This window comes from Amblyomma americanum, chromosome 8 (assembly GCF_052857255.1).
Source record: "Amblyomma americanum isolate KBUSLIRL-KWMA chromosome 8, ASM5285725v1, whole genome shotgun sequence".
Taxonomy (NCBI): Eukaryota; Metazoa; Arthropoda; class Arachnida; order Ixodida; family Ixodidae; genus Amblyomma; species Amblyomma americanum.
In genome coordinates, this window is record NC_135504.1 from 150,194,271 (window position 1) to 150,211,208 (window position 16,938).

At 43.2% G+C, this 16,938-nt stretch overlaps 1 protein-coding gene across 3 annotated transcripts in view; it reads left to right on the plus strand.

Moving 5' to 3' along the window:
- LOC144102109 (DNA excision repair protein ERCC-6-like) overlaps window positions 1-16,513 on the plus strand; it is a 243,715-nt gene extending 227,202 nt beyond the window's left edge. For all 3 annotated transcript variants that reach the window (XM_077635397.1, XM_077635398.1, XM_077635399.1), the window contains exons 19-21: window positions 1,618-1,752; window positions 2,473-2,674; window positions 15,455-16,513. In XM_077635397.1, the coding sequence (XP_077491523.1) occupies window positions 1,618-1,752; window positions 2,473-2,674; window positions 15,455-15,947 (830 nt within the window). In that variant the 3' untranslated portion in view covers window positions 15,948-16,513. The remainder of the gene's footprint in view (window positions 1-1,617; window positions 1,753-2,472; window positions 2,675-15,454) is intronic.
- Window positions 16,514-16,938: the final 425 nt, after the last annotated feature.

The window sequence follows — 16,938 nt, forward strand, 5'->3', positions numbered from 1 at the left end:
GCCCATATTTGTCTTTTTTTCTCCATAGTCCAGGTATACTGAAATAGCGGGCATAGCGAAGTGATTTCCGATTCCCACGGACTTTGGGCTAGACTAGTACTTTTTTTTCACTCAACGCAGTTTAATTCAAGAATTGCACTTGTTATTATTCTACGAAAGAAAGTTCATTACTTATCCTTACAGGATCCTGACTTTCTCATTTAATGCTTGGTAGACCTTGTGTAATAATCAATTATGCGGATGATGATAAATTTAATTGTATCTTTGTTTCTTTATAGCCCTGTTTTGTGAAAAAGCACCTGTTTTTAATGTAAGCTGCTTTGCTGATATTTGAAAATTGCTTCGCAACCAGAAATCTGATATTCACACACCTCCAGTATTTACCCTTATTTCCTTGAATGTTCTCAGTGAGTGCTTGTGTTTTCTGCTTGCATAGGACAAAGAAAAAGTCCAGGAAGTACCAGAGCATTCTTTTTCTAGGCAGGGCAGCGAATTAAAGGAGTATAGACACCTAACTTTTGGGTGCGCGTTCTCTTCTTAGTAATGATGCATAAGGCATTATTATACATTAATTACCACCTGGTATTCTCCTACAGCCGCTAAATAATTTATAATTGCATTTATTTCTAGTACTGTTTCGGTTTCAGTTTCAACAGCCGAATGAGGACTGTGGCGTCAACGTGTGTTTCGAGGTCACGTGAGACAAGAAAAAACTGCAATATAATCGCTGCTTCCACATTCGCTGTCATTCCAGCTCTTGAGGAAGGCTGGCTTCAGCACTGCAGTGAATTAAAGCGATGAAGCAGCGGTTTTATGGACATTTTTGTGTGCCTCATGTGACACAAGAGCACTCTTTGAAACCGGAACAGCAAAACGGAAAAAATTCGATTATAAATTATTTTTCAGTCATAGGCGAATACCACATGGTGATTCATGTGGAGTAGTGTCTTCCGCATCATTGTAGAGAAGAAAACATGCCACCAGATTTTGGTGTCTAAACTCCTTTAGTTGTTAGTGTTCAAGTGGTTCAAAATGCTGCCATGTATGTACAGCTTCTGACTAGGGCCAAGCTGAGGTGTGGAGGCCATCGCTGTTGAGAGAACCAGTGGGACAAAGGCTGTCATGCTTGCGCCTTGTTCCCAAAGTGTCTTGTAGTATGTCACTGTGTTGGGCCATGCGAATCAGACCAGTACATCCAGCTTGGTGGTGGCAAGTAGCCATGCAAAACTCTGATGTTTTGGTGCACAAGTTTTGCTCGAATTTTGTATTGCCAAGCAAGTTAAGAATTTTTCCCATGAATATTTGTTAGGGGCTTGGCACCATGAATTGTTGTGCAACAGTGGTAGCCACGATAGTGTCTCACAGTGGCTGTGCCAGTGACCAGTGTGCTTGTATAACATTGTAAGAGTCAGGACGAGGAGAGGGTCAGATTCAAAGAAGAAGAAATGGGCTTAGGCAGTGCATGCAAGAGATGGGAGGCTGGTGAGGTTGAGAGGTTTTTGGGAGGTGTTATGATGTAAGGGCGAGGGAAATGTATTTTGGGCAGCTGAAATGTAGAGGTGAGCTTGGGAAGTTAGCCTGGTTGAAAGCAGTGTCACAAAATGGTTGGATTTCCAGTGGTGGAAGGTGAGTGCATCGGCTACGTGGTGAAGCAGGCGACGTACCAGCCGGGGGGAAAGGACGAGGCCACACCACCCGAGCAGAGCCAGAAGCAGGACGACTATGTGCTGCAGAAGCTGTTCAAGAAATCAGGTGGGTGCAACCAAGGAAGGGGCTCCTAATGGCACTGTCAATCATCAAGTGGGAAACCAGCAGAAAAAAACACCCACTTGCTGCTGGTGGAATGTGAGCCCACAACATGCAGTGCAGGCAGGCAATGTCACTTGGAGTGTCTGTTTGCAATCACAACCCTGGTTGTACAGTGGTCGCAGCAGTGAACTCACACAGAGAAGAAAAATGGCTAGGACTGTGCGAACGGGGCAGGACAGGAGAATGAGGAACAAGCACGACAACACAGGTGCAGACTCGTACTTTTATTGGCACTATCTTGCATTTCAAGCAGTACGCTAGGACTGACAGGTGGCCACAGCGATGAGGTTCACACACATCAACACTGCATTGCGCTTTGTTTGCGCACACAAAACAGAGCCCTGGGTAGAAGAAATGTGATGAAGTAGACACTGCACAAGTCACAAAAAGAAAGAAAACATGCATTCAATCGCACTTTCAGGCACATGGTGTTGGTGTCCACCTGGAAAACCCTGATTTCGCACAATATTTTGTGTTTAGCAATGCTAAACCACCCGAATTTTTTTTCTTTTTACATTCAGAATTGGCAGCGTGCAAAAGAGTTGCCACCTGACCTCCTGGGCGAGATGCCCTTGAGATCCAGAAATGGTGCTTACAAGGCTGTGCAATGAGCTGGAAGAAGAAAGTGGGCAGGTGGTGCAACTGTGTGTGCCACCCATGCAGGAGTGCACTCAGCCATGCGCCACGACCGGATCCTGGACTCTGCAGAGGCAGACTATTCTCTGGTGGAGGGCGAGGCGGAGCGGGTCGCCCGGGAGGCCATCCGCCGGTTGCGTGAGTCACGGAGGCAGTGCCTGTCCGCCCGCTCGGGGGTGCCCACTTGGACAGGGACACACGGCGCATCAGGCGCTCCTCCGGGGACCAGGTGCATTTCCACTTCTCATTCCTTGTCTGCAGCATGTGTGTTGGAATGCCATCTTATTCGTTGCGATCATTTCTTTGTTTTCATTGTGATACTCGATGAGACAAAATTCGACTACTGCCTCTTGTGTGTATACACAAAGCCTTTGTCGGGAAAATGAGCGTCAGAAGGGCACCTGGCCAGGTTTAAACAAGTGAGAAGTGTGCACATCAGGGCAGTTGTGATTGCCTGTGCCAAATGTTAGATGTCTGCATGTTGCAAAGCAGAGCCTACTCGCATTCCCACTCTACATTACTGCTTCTCTGAGAGCTATCTGCAGTGCAGAAATAGCAGGGGCATTCTCATTAGTCAAGCATTAGGCTTTGTGCAACTTGAAACAACAGCAAGAACCATATTAAAAAGTTATAAAGTTATTGACAGTGATGACAAAATGACGAGACGATGAGACGTCGCTGCTTGACGCTATGAGGAATCAGCCAATTACAGCAGGGCGGCGCCCTGAGAGCATTTATTTGCACGAAAAGGGACCATCTGCTAAATTTCTCTAAAAAGACTGAAGAAAATAAGTGGCGATCAAAATAAATAATATTTTATTTTGCCAAAACTGTGTTTAAGGTTGGAAAATATTAAGCGAAACAAGGAGCATACGAAGTTGTGGGTAACTTCTGCTGCCGTGGAGGTGCGCTAACGGTGGTAAAACATCAACAAGCCGCTTTGCATAAAAACAGCTGATTCCACGCCTTGTTATTGTTTTTTGCGTGGCATCTAAAATCAAGCTACTGTGCGGTTCACCGAATTGCGCTGAAAAATCTGAACTAAGTCAGTGCAAGCGGCCCAGATGATTTACCAGCAGCAGTTATCAAAAATTGCGCTGATACATTGTCATTGTATTTTACACGATTATTTGAAAAGAGTTTGCAAGAAGGCACTCTGCCGAAAGACTGGAAATTGGCTCGCGTTGTGCCTATCCATAAAAGTGGTCCGAGAAATTTGGTAGAAAACTATAGGCCAGTGTCTCTAACAAGTATAGCTTGCAAGACAATGGAGCATGTAATTTACAGTTCTATCATGTCGCACCTCATTAAACACAATTTGCTTAACCCTGCTCAGCACGGATTTCGCCAAGGTTTGTCTTGCTCTACACAGTTGGTTGAGTTTACTTATGATATCGCAGTTGCTATTGATAAACAGAAAGTTATTGATTGCATTTTTTTTGACTTCCAGAAGGCATTTGATATTGTTGCGCATGATCTCCTTGTTTCTAAATTACGCAGCTACAATTTGAATGAAAGAGTCATTGTATGGATCTCTGAATACCTATCCCTACGGCAGCAGTGTGTTGTTGTTGGTGGTCGCTCCTCGAACTATGGTTCTGTCACTTCAGGCGTCCCCTAGGGCTCTGTTCTGGGGCCACTTCTTTTTTTGTTGTATATAAATGATATTAATGCTGATGTTACTTCTTCGTTCAGAATGTTCGCAGACGACTGCGTGATTTATAGAATTATAGATAGTTCACTTGATGTGCAAAGCCTGCAAAATGACTTAGATAAGATAGCCATGTGGTGTAATGATTGGGACATGATTTTGAATACTAAAAAGTGTGTACACGTCACCTTTTCGAGGAAGCGTTCCTACCCTGCTTATATCTACACTATAAACCATGCGGCCTTGAAAAAAGAACAGAATTTTAAATACTTAGGCGTTTATCTTACTGCTGACCTGAGGTGGTCAAAGCATGTTAATTACGTCGTAAAGAAAGCTGCTGGTATATTAGGTTAAGAAGAAATTTCAGCCACCTTCCACAGCATCTCAAAGAACAGCTATATTTTACTCGCGTCCGCACAGTACTCGAATATGCATCAGTGTGCTGGGACCCGCACACACAAGAACTTATTGACAAATTGGAAAAAATTCAAAATAGGGCAGTCCGCTTTGTACTTGGAAACTATTCCAGGACACTCAGTGTCTCGGAAAGCAAAAGGAATCTTCAGTGGCCAGAACTTAAAACTCGAAGAAGAAACCTGAGATTAAAATTTTTGCATAACATTTTCTATTCCAAGACTGGCGTAGACGGATCAAAATATTTGAAGCTGCCTTTCTATGTCTCGAAGCGAAGGGACCACAATTTAAAGCTTCATGAATTTCCTTTTAAAGGTGACGTACTCCGTTATTCGTTTTTTCTGCGAACAGTTCGCGAATGGAATGCTTTGCCGCCACATATTGTTAATGTTTTACCTAATGATGCCTTTTTTCACGCGTTAAGTGCATGATTTTTTGTTTTTTGAATGTGAAAGTGCCCCCCTGCTGTAATGCTGAAAGGCAATGCAGGTACCAAATAAATAAATAAATAAATGAAGGTTACGGGTCTGCCACGCAAACTTGCAAGGAGCGCTTGGTATGAAATCGACAAAGACAACTTGTTGGCCTGTCTTGTTCGGCGCTTACGATAGATGTCAAAAGTATGTAATATGTGGTTGCTTGTTTCTTTTCCCTTGGGAAATAGAAGACAGTCACGAAGTGCGATTTACTGGGAAATATAAAATGCCTTGCCAGCATAAGCTTATTTTGTTTTTATGTAGCTGTTGCACACAGAGGTCACCGCTGGAACCCACCCCTTCTGCATGCTAACTTTGCAGATTGCCTTCAACACCCGCCATGTACATTTTTCTCACCGTCGGTTGTGCGATGCCGATGTGCGCCTCGTTGCCAATGGCCGCTTGAAAGCCACCAGTGGCAAAGAACCACAGTGCACACAGCACTGCCGCCACATCGACAACGCACACGCACGCACAGCTCCCAGTTAATTGGTGACTTCATCGCATAGCCACTCCTCATTCTGCTTCCTCAGTCGAAAAAGGCGTCAAAGCAGCTCGTCTGGCAAGTCAAATGTGTCTTTGTGTGCCCTCCTTTGCGGTTGCTCACGCCGGCGCAGCCGCCTCAGGCGTATTGCCATATGCGCCGCCGCCATTTTCTGTCACAAACGCAACGGTCAAATTGACCGCCTCAACGCGATCACAAAAAACAATTAATTTGTGCCTGCATAATTAGGTATGCAATGTTATCACTTCTGCCACATCTGTGACGTAATCTGCAAATGCCCATGACGCAAAAAAGCAATATGGCTGCCGGCCATGGCTGACCGTTAGGAGCAGGGCTAATTGATTCGTTTTTGACATGTTTGTGATTTGATCGTTTTGTAATACGACCACAGAGTGTGTCTTATTGCTGTTGGCTAAGCAGTGTGTTGATGAAGAAAACTCGGGAAGGACATTGATAAGAGTAGTATGTACTTACGTTGCATTACAGTGAAATCTCGTTGATACGATTCCGCTAAACACGTTTTTCGGCATAATACGTGTGTTTTTTTTCGTTCACGGCCGATGCCCTATAGAGATAATGCATTTTTGTACGAATAATACGTATTTCCACGGGGGTTTCGATAATACGATCGTGGAAACGTCTGTAAATCTCGCGCGGTTTCGATTTTCGTGCCAGGAGGCAGCAAAATGGCCTAGCGGGTCTGACAGTAGCTGCAGTGGTCAGGCTACAGCAGAACAGGCAGACATTTTGGATGAATATTTTTCTGCAGTCTCCAGTTCATCTCACTGCACAGATTCATTCCTAAAATACAAAAACACGGCTGAATAACAGACTGCCGACAAGTGGCAGTACAAATGAATCCTATAATAATTTACTTACAGTTCAAGAAATTAATAAAGTACTGTCCACCGGTACACTGCACCTGGCCCTGACGAAATACATTATCAAATGTTAGCACATCTCTCTGAACTGGCTGTAGAAGCACTTTTAAGATTTTTGAAAAAAGCTTGGGTATCAGGGAAAATTCCCGAAGCCTGGAAGAAGGCTATCATTGTCCATTTTTGAAGCCCAGAAAACCCCCTACCCTTCCTAACAGCCATAGGCCCATAGCCCCGACAAGCTGTCTAGCGAAATCCTTTGAAAGTGTATTGAATATCAGGCTAACGTTCGTGTTAGAAGATCGTGAGCTTCTGGATGTCCACCAATGTGGTTTTAAGAAGGCGTACTCCATTACAGATCACCTAGTTCGTCTTGAAAATACTGTCAGAGAAGCTTTCGTACACAAGCAACACTGTCTTGCTGTATTTTTCGATTTAGAAAAAACATATGATACAACCTGGAGGTTCGGGATTCTTCAGGACTTAGTCGAGCTTGGCATCCGTCGCAGAATGCTTAACTCTCTTAAACATGTTTTATCTAACCATTCACTTAATATCCGCCTAGGCTCAACCCTTTCGAGGAATTTTATTCAGGAAAATGGAGTACCTCAAGGGTGTATTTTAGCACGACTGTCTTATTTTAAAAATGAATTCTTTTAGCAAAATAATACCAAGATCCATTATGTATTCACTTTATGTAGACGACCTCCAGATAGCTTGCACATCCTCTAACATATCAACATGCGAAAGACAAACACAGTTAACAATAAACAAACTGGCATCATGGGCTTACAGAAATGGCTTCCAGTTTTCTGCACAGAAAACAGTAGCCATTATTTTCTCACTCAAACGAGGATCACAGGTAGATCCAACCCTACATCTGAATGAAACCGAGTTGCCCGTAAAAAATGAACACAAATTTTTAGGTATAACATTTGACAAAAAACTCACTTTCCTGCCTCACATAAATGCGTTAAAAAAGAAAACTTCCTGATTACTGAACATACTCGAAGTCCTTTCACATAAACATTGGGGTTCCGACAGGGAAAGCCTTCTAAAAATTTACCGCTGTGTGGTACAATCCTGCTTAAACTGTGGTAGTATAGTATATGATTCACCGAGGCCATCGTACTTGAAACGACTCGACCCAGTGCACAATTTAATTTTACGTCTTTCAACTGGTGCTTACAGGACGTCGCCTATAAACAGTCTTTGTGCTGAAACGAACGAACCGTCACTTACAGACAAAAGAACCATGCTCACGTGCTCATACATATTAAAAATTCATTCGATGCCCAAACATTTATGTTACCCCATAGTTACCCCTAAGTGCCCATCCAGAATTCTGTTTAACAACAAACCACTAGCTATTAGGCCAGTCCTCCTGCGTTTTGAAAAGATGTGCTAAAACCTCGGAGTGCTAGGTACATTACCTGGCATTGCTTGAAGACGAGATACACTGCATCCATGGTACAATTTTCCTGCAATCTGTGGCTTCGCTCTTACACAATTCCGCAAAAAACAAACTCCACAACAACATATAATACAAGAATTTTTTGTCCTCGAAGAAAAATACAGTAGTTGTACAGAATTTTATACTGGTGGATCAAAAACAGATAGTTACGTAGGAAGCGCAGTGGTGCGAGGGAATTCGGAGGAAATAGTACGACTGCCGCAGTGTTCATTCATCTTCACTGCGGAGTGCTACGCAGTAATAAAGAAAAAGGAATGCGGTCACTGACCATGTCATGAAATTCAAAGACGTTTCGGGAACCTCGTACGGCTTCCTTGATCACTGAGCGGTACAAGAAATTGTCGCGACTTATATACGTAACACGTGGCGCAAGGAGCGTGCGTAGATGGGTGGCATGGTTCCTTGCACCCGATTCATGGTTATCTGGTGTCGATTGTATGATTAGAGATTCCATCAGCCGCCGAGATGACACAGTATGTGTGGCCATAGAAAAATACTAAGCAAGAACCTCAAAAGCTTTATTATTTACACGGACTTCTTAAGTGTATTTACAGCTGCCCATTTAGAGCTGCTGCAGTGGCTCAGGGGTTATGACGCTCGGCTGCTGACCCAAAAGACGCGGGTTCGATCCCGGCCACGGCGGTTGAATTTCGATGGAGGCAAAATTCTAGAGGCCCAAGTACTGTGCGATGTCAGTGCACGTTAAAGAGCTCCAGGTGGACGAAATTTCCGGAGCCCTTCACTACGGCATCCCTCATAGCCTGAGTCGCTTTGGGACGTTAAACACCCATAAACCGTAAACAGCTGTCCATTCTAAAAATGCAAGCACCCCTCTGCTTGGCTGCATCATACACAACATAGTAACTGCCACAGCTCAAGGACAAAACATAAAACTTTGCTGGGTCCCGAGTCATGTCGGAATAAAAGGCGACGAGAGAGCAGATTTGTGCGCTGTTCAAGCTGGTGACAAGGAAATAAAAAGAGTAAATATACCTTTTAAGGATTGCATAAAGTTAGTACAACAGAACTTAAGGAAAAAATGGCAGACAGCTTGGAACATGTAAGTAAAGAACAAACTGCACCTGGTGAAGCCAGTCCTAGGTGAATGGAAGTTATGTTGGCACCAAGAGCGTTTCATTGAAGTTATTCTATGTCATCTCCGTATAGGCCACACACACATCACGCACAATTTTCTATTAACAAAAGAAGACAAGCTGGTCTGTGAAAAATGTGGAGATGACCTAACAATTAACCACATTTTACACTCATGCACAAAACTTGCTAAAAAAAAACATTTTACTCAGTTTTATAATAAACAGATCCCTTTACACCCAGTATTGCTTTTGAATGAAAATGCAATTGTTGACACAACTTGTGTTTTTAGCTTTTTAAGGGAAGCAGGTTTGTCAGCAAACTCTAAATCTTTACCCACTGATTCACTTCATTTTTTGATACACCTCAGCCACATTCTCATTGATGAGAGGAAGGCTGAGGCTTTGTTTTACTGGTTGGGATGCTCAACATCCTTGCCCAGCCAAGGATGCCTGCTGAGACTACCCGACCTTCTTTAAAGCTCTTATATTAACCATTCACAAAATTTCTTTCTTCCTTTATCATTAGGTAATGCAAAACAATGTTTTACGCTGCTTACACCATCGATAATTTCCCTTACCTTGAGTTTGGCACGTGATGTCCTCAGTTGCTTATGTGCCATAAAGCATTACTTTGGTTTTCTGCATGTTACCTGCCATCCTACTCTGCCTCTCTAACTCATTGATCATGCTTTGCAGTTCATCTTCTGAGTGATTCAGCAAGGCAGTGTCATCAGCAAATCACAGATTATTTAGGTATTCTCCATTAACTCTTATCCCCAACTGTTCCCAATTCAGGCCTCAGAATACCTCCTTTAAACAGGCGGCGAATAGCATTGGCAAGATTGTGTGTCCCTGCCTGACACCCTTCCTTATTGGAATTTTATTGCTGACTTTCTGAAGGACTATGGTGGCTGTGCAGTCATTATAGATATCTCTCGTGGTCACCTCAGATCACAAAACTTGGCGAGAGGATCAGTGCATCATCGCAAGCTTTTATGTTTACGGCGGGAACATGTTGGGGCAGCAACTACCATTCAATGGCTCTGCTTCAAAAGCCTACGTTGAAGGAACCTTGTGCTATTATCTACCAGTGTTTCAAAGATTATCTCCAACAAGCAAGAAGGTTCTTGAAGCTGCGCGGAACAACTGCTTGTGGATATGCCTTGGCCTCCCAAAGGGTTCCTCTGCATCAGGAACTGTAGCGGAAGCAGGCTGTCTCCCGCTAGATGTGATTGCCGCCCTGGAAACTATGCGCACGCACCTCTGCCCTGTCATCCAAGGAAACAAGCACCTCCTACACCGTGTCCACCTAACTTACTGCAACTCTGGCTTTGCCCAAGCAGTGCATCTCCTGCCCATCCCCACTATTAATCAGCTACAGAAACTACTACGTCCGACCTTTGGGCACTCTTGCCTCTAAAGGTGAAGAAGTGTGTTCCTTGTGTGAAAGAAAAGAGCCGCACTGCTGCAAGCTACTCTAGCCTACTTAGCCGAGGAGGAATATATATACGCAGTGCACTCGCATCTTCACCAACGGTTCAACTGCTCAAGAAACCTCTTCCTGTGGCCTTTGTGTGCCCTCAACAAGCCATGTTCTTTCTCACCGGCTGCAGTGGAAGACTTCCTCTATGGCAGCTTCATGGCAATAAAAAAGCTGTTTCCTATATCCTGCGTTGATCCCCCAGCTGATGGGTTATCTCTACCGACTCCAAAGCACCTCTGCATATCCGTCCAACCTGCTGAAGGAAAGCAATCCTCAGCTTGTTTCCCTTGACATCAGGTATCTACATCATTTTGCCATTGTTGCAGGCCACTGTATAACATTTCAGTGGATACCAGCACACTGTGGCATTCTGGTCAGTGAAAAAGAAGATGAAGCGGCCCATAAAGGCCACCAACATCGGCGATACATTCAAACCTTCACAAAATCTGGGGCTGTATTACGGATCACTCTCAAGATTGAGAATGTGACATCAAAACGACGACGTCGTGAGATGCCGACCGCAAAATCAACCAATTAGCACCAAGGTTGCAGTGGCTAGTAGCAGGGCTCTGCCCTGGAACCATTTATTTGCATGACAAGGGACTGTAGGCTAACATTTTGCTGTAAAGAGGCAGTGAATAAAATGAGTAACATTTTATTTTGCTAAGAAACTGTATTTTAAACTTAACACCAAGCAAAACAAGAAGTGTCCTCAGTTTTGTAATTAACTTAGCTGTTCAGTCACTTTTCTTGCCACGAAGGTGCGCTGACAGCGGTAAAGCGTGAACATGTCAGCCTAAGAAAAAAAAAATGCAATGAATAAAAAATAATGTTTTATTTTGCTAATAAACTGTGTTGAAAACTCAACCACATGAAGGAAAATTAGAAGCGTTCTCAGAGTTGTAATTAAATTTGCTGTAGAGTAACTTCTTTTGCCATGAGAGCGCGCTGGCAGGGGTCTAGCGTGAACATGGCGGCCTGCAAGAAAACAGCTGATTCCACTGCTAGTTCCCGTTTTTTTTGCATGTCCAAAATCAAGGTACTTTGTGGATGTCTTAAGTGCACGAAAAAAATCTGTTTGAAGGCAGTGAATGCTACGGGCCTGCTGAGATCAGCTTACAAGGAACGCTCGGCTCGAAAATCGGCGAACACTACTTTAATCTGTGTTCTCGGTCGGCGCCTACTGTCGTTGACTGCGCGACGACTGGTTTTGCTTATTTTTCTTTAGAAAATACCATGCGCCCATGAATCATCACACAGAAGCAACTGCCGACAGACAGGAGCAGACAGGTGCATCTCCTGATAGCTTGCAATCTCGGTGCGGAAAATGAGAGCCGACACGGCCTACCTCTGTGGCAGCAATCAACCAAGTGATGCTGCCCACATCGGGCTAAGCACTTGATGTTCCGTTGGTGTTTTTGTTTGCTCCGGTCGGTTAATGTTCAGTTGTTGCAGTAGTTTTTTTTTGCATATGCGAGATGCAGAAATTGTGATGTTTATGCTCCATTTAGCTTGTTTAGAGAGAGTGGCAGCACTTGATTTGATAACTTTGCTATTGTCAGTGAGGAGGGAACAAGCTTGTTCCATGAACACCATTTGCTAATCTTCTAATAGATCCGTAGTTAACCAGGCAAGAAGTAGGTTGTTTGTATGCTTGTATGGTTTGCAACAGGGCAGAAAGTTGAGCAAGTTTGTACACGTTCACTTGTACGCAGTGCTTGAATTCTCCTCAATGAATATGTAGAGGCAAAGTTCAAGTTTGCGCATGATCCAGGGCAGTGAGGTAGGTAGGACACGGCAGTGATGTGTAATATGTTACTGTATTTTGCGCAGCAGGCGCAGTGATGTTGTTGTCGCTGGGTTTGGTGAAGGCAGTGCTTGAAGGGCTTTGAATGCTTTACACAGCTTCCAACAACATGCACTTCCTGGCATCCAAAGAAGAAAATAAGTCATTAGTAAATCCGGTGAGCTAAGTGTCGCAAGAAAATCCCTTGCAAAAACTGTGCTGATATTTAAATATGATGTTATGATCTTCAAGATAATGAATGATTGAGTGTGTATGACGTATCATCTATATTAAAGGGGAGGTGAAATGGTTCTTTGAGAACTCAAGCTTATTCAAGAATTCGATTCTATGAAGCTTCTAGTTTACGTAAAGGGTGCAAAGTAGTTTCGCGCTAGCATTCAGAACGGTGACGTAATCACCGATTAAAACTACGATGATGTTCAGACTTCTCCTCACTGCGTTGGAGGAAACTCGTGGTGACGTCATTGTTGCCGAAATTCCAGATGCCTGCTGCCTTCGCCTACATGCTGCCATGCGTCTTGTCTTCCAATGCCGACAAACAATGCTTCGTCAGCTTCCCCTTCGATGGCAATAATTTTTTTGCTTTGAAACAACCGCTTCTTCGCTGGAAACTTAGCGCCGCAGTACATGACGTCATTATTGCGGCCTCTGCCTGTTGCTGTGTACTGCCGAAAAACCAGAACGCAGACACCACTTCAATTGGCGATTACGTCACCGTTTCAAATGCTAGCGCAAAAATATTTCGCCTGCTTTACCTGCAAGTTTCACACATTCAGCTCTTTTAAAGTAATCTGTTGTAGGTACGAATTGCGCACAAAAGACACACACAGGAAAAAACACGAGGGAGACTGAAAGAGTGCAAAGTAATCAAATTCTAAAACCTCTTCAGTTGCCCTTTAATGGCATCTCCAAAATGCCAGGGTCGCCTCGTTAATTACATACGTGGATGACACGAATATTTTCTTTCCTGCTACTTCCATGTCGGAGTTAGAAACAAGTGTAAGCTCTTATCTAAAGAAACTTCATTTATGGCTACAAAATAATAACCCAAGTTTGAACCTGACAAAAACTAACTGTATTATTTTCAGACCTATTAATACATATGCCAACCTATCAATGTACAAGATTGAAACACTACAATAAGTCGGGTTACTAATAAAAAGTTTCTTGGCGCTTGGTTTATGAAACCCTCTCCTGGAGCGTTCATCTTTCAAAGCTAACTACAGAATTAAGTAAAACTTGGTTGCCTCTATAAGATTGCACCTTTAATACCTATTTGACTTAAGCTAGCTATAATGCCTTTTTCTATTCCAGGCTATCGTATTGTGTTTTAGTCTGGGGAACCTCGACAAGTGCTCACATTGAAAAACTTCGTACACTCCAAAAGAGAGCCTTGCGGGCATTAAAAGGATTTTATGGGATAGTGTTAAATTTTCCAACTGCTCCACTTTTCAGAAAATATAGTTTACTAAACACTAGGCAGTTGATAACTTACAAAAATTGATTATATGACACCACCAATGATACTCCGACAATGAGATACCACTTCCACAAAATAATGAAAGTAGTACCAAGAATCCGTACAAACTACGGCAAAGAGAGTTTGAATTATCAGGTACCAGCTGTTCTCAATGTGTTTAGCCTTAAAACTGAATTAACCTCCGTCTCAATGGTTTTAATAAGAAAAAATAGAGGTATTTATCAGAAACTTACCTTCTATTATCATGCAGATTTTAAGGTTTTCTCATTTTTGGCATACATTTGTTTTTTTTTTAGTTACTACTCTTTTAGTCATTAGTAAATATGCAATGTTTATGGTGTTTGTGTTTTCCGTGCAGTGCTTGTTCACCTGCATTGTATAATTCTATCACCACTGTATTATATTTATTGTGTATCTCGTGCTCCACTGATGTTGTCTCTAATGCATTTTTGTTATTTCTTTACATTTTCATAAATATATAGATATATATTTCCTGTGTGTTATATACTGATGCCACACTTCCTAATGCAGTGCTATTTCATCTTGTTTTCCGTACATAAAATGTTGCCAATTCTTTGTATTTTGCTGCCGTAATATTATCTTGTCTTTATAATTTTGGAATGCGTTGTGCACTGCTGCCACTGTTTCAGGTGCCGAACGTCGTCAGGCCAATTGGTCTTTTGTCTGGCTCCCTCTTTCTGCCCAAAAGAAAGAAAATAAATTTCAATTTCAATTAACGGAATCAAATGCTTTGAACACATCCAGAAATATAGCACAAGCAAATTCATTTTCTTCAATGGAACTGTTTAAAAGATCACAGTGTTCATCAAGTGCATTGATTCTGTGGATCACGACCCTTAATAAATTTTTAATAATCTCGATAAGTTTTTGGAATAATAATAAGGCAGTAATTACTCATTAGCATCCACCCAAGCGCAGTCCTACGGTTATAGAGGAAAGCTATACAGCTTTCTCGGAAACTTCGCAGATAAAGAAAAATTCGTCCTGGTCAGGAGTTCGAAGTCGGTACCACCGCTTCACCGGAGCAGTCGCTCTACCAACTGAGCTAACCATGACGACAAGCTTATGGTAGGGCAAGAGCGAATTCATTAATAACTCGAAGTGGGAATAGTGTTCGTCAATTCTTTAGGGTGGATACCAATGAGTAATTACTCCCTTATTAGAAATCTACTCCACCTTCGGGGATTCCCCTAAACATTTGACCAAATTTTGAAATATACCCTTTGTGATTTTTTGCTCTTCTGTGATTGTATTGTCCTTGGAATTTATTGTTGTTGGAAACAGAATATTTGTCCCGTTTATGTTGCATTTACTTATTGTGCCAATTTTGTGTATTTCCGATGTGCTACTTCTGCCAGAACCAAAAAACAAAAAACGGTCTGTGGCCTAGTCAAGCTGCCTGTGAGCACCTTTTATCCCGTCGCGCTAACGTCTCATATGTGTAGTGGCAAATAAACATTGTTATTATTATTATTATTATTCTTTAATATTTTGTATTAATTGTCATTTGTAATGTAGTTCTCTTTTTGAAATCTCTTTTTCCTTCCGAATAACTTTTCCTCTATAGACAGCTCTGCATGTTTGCATTATATTGTGTAATTTTTGTCAGGTGTGGAAATTCGCTTTTTGTGTGCATGTCGGTTTACGAAATCCCCTTGTGTGATGTTCCAAAAACCCATGAGGGCGTAAATAGATGAGATGCCTTGCTTCTTATTTCCTTTCCCAGACCTCGTTTTGGCCAGAAGAAGGCCTCAAGACCCAGCCAGCAGGCTGGATTGCCATCATCCAGACCAGCTCCCAAGTCTATCAAAAAGTCCAGTGGTGCCCTGTTCAAGGACCCCAATCCGTTCACCCAAGAGGCAGTGCCGTCCAGCTCGGGTCCCGTGTCTTCGAGCGAGCTCCTCGCCTGCATCCGAGCAAGGAAGCCCCCCTCAAGCACTGCGGAGGAAGCGCTCGAATCCTCGGAGCTTCCTTCGGGCTTTCTGGACACTGGGCAGGGCGAGTTGGACGAGCTGCTGGCGGACCTGCAGACCTTTGTGGCCTTTGGTGCCAGTGTGGACGGCCAGGCAACCACAGGAGAAGTGTTAGCTGCCTTCAAGAACAAGGTGCACACGGGTGGAAAGGTCCCCGTGTTCAAGGCCCTGCTTAGCAAGATCTGCGAGTTTTACAGGCACGAAGATGGTCAGGGGGTGTGGAAGCTCAGGCCTGAGTTCAGATAGGGGTGGACTTAATTCGTTTTGCAGCTGCTTTGTGCAGGTACTATTCTAGAACACAGCAGCAAAAGCCCCTTAAAGGAGTGGTGTCAACAGGCTTTCATGAGGGGCTTGGACCCCTTGCACCCGCTACAACAACCTATTGCAAATCGACAGTAACAAGTATCTATTTCTATCATTGACAGGAATCAATAGGCACCAACACAAGATGCACCTACAAGAATACAGGTTCCCGACAGACACATTTTGTTTTCCTTTTTTTATATGCAGTTTGTGAAGACCTTGTCAATTCTCTATCTGCTACCACTTTCTTAGCCAACCTTTCTAATTTTGTATCTCAAGCAGAAACTTGAACCATCCTGAACCTATGAAGTGTATAATCAATAGAGCCTATAAAGACTGTCTACACGGCTCAATACATTTTGTCAGTTGTGTCAGTTTGCTTGTTGTTTTGATTCTTGTGATCATGCATTTATCTAGTTGAAATCTTTCCTCCTCAGTGTATGTGTCATTTGTGTCAAAGTGCATTGTTGGTTTTCTCTTTCTTGTGAACATGCATTTTTTATTTAGTGCATGTCTGTATTTTCGAAACCTGCCACAGCCTCGTTGAAGAGGCTAGCAGTACAGTAAAAGCTCGTTAATTCGAACTGACGCCCGGGTCCCGGCACGGCCCTGTGTATTTCAGTGGGGGAAAACTCACGATAATTCGAATAAGTTGGCATCCGCTATGGTTAATTCAAACTAGGAGCCCCTCGCTTACACTGCTCCTCGTAAACAGTTCACCCATAGCGAGTACACAACGCGCTGAAAATTTACTAAAGATGTAAAACAGTGGAAAAGAAAAAAGCCATGCGCACGATCCTGGTGCAGCCTGCGCATGCCGAAGCAGGTTTTCACTGCCGGAGCACTCGCCCGCGCCACTGATGCTTTGGCGCAAGCCGTTCAGGTTTTCATTGTGCCGTGGTCGCTGGGTCGCGATTACATGGGGTGCAAAAAG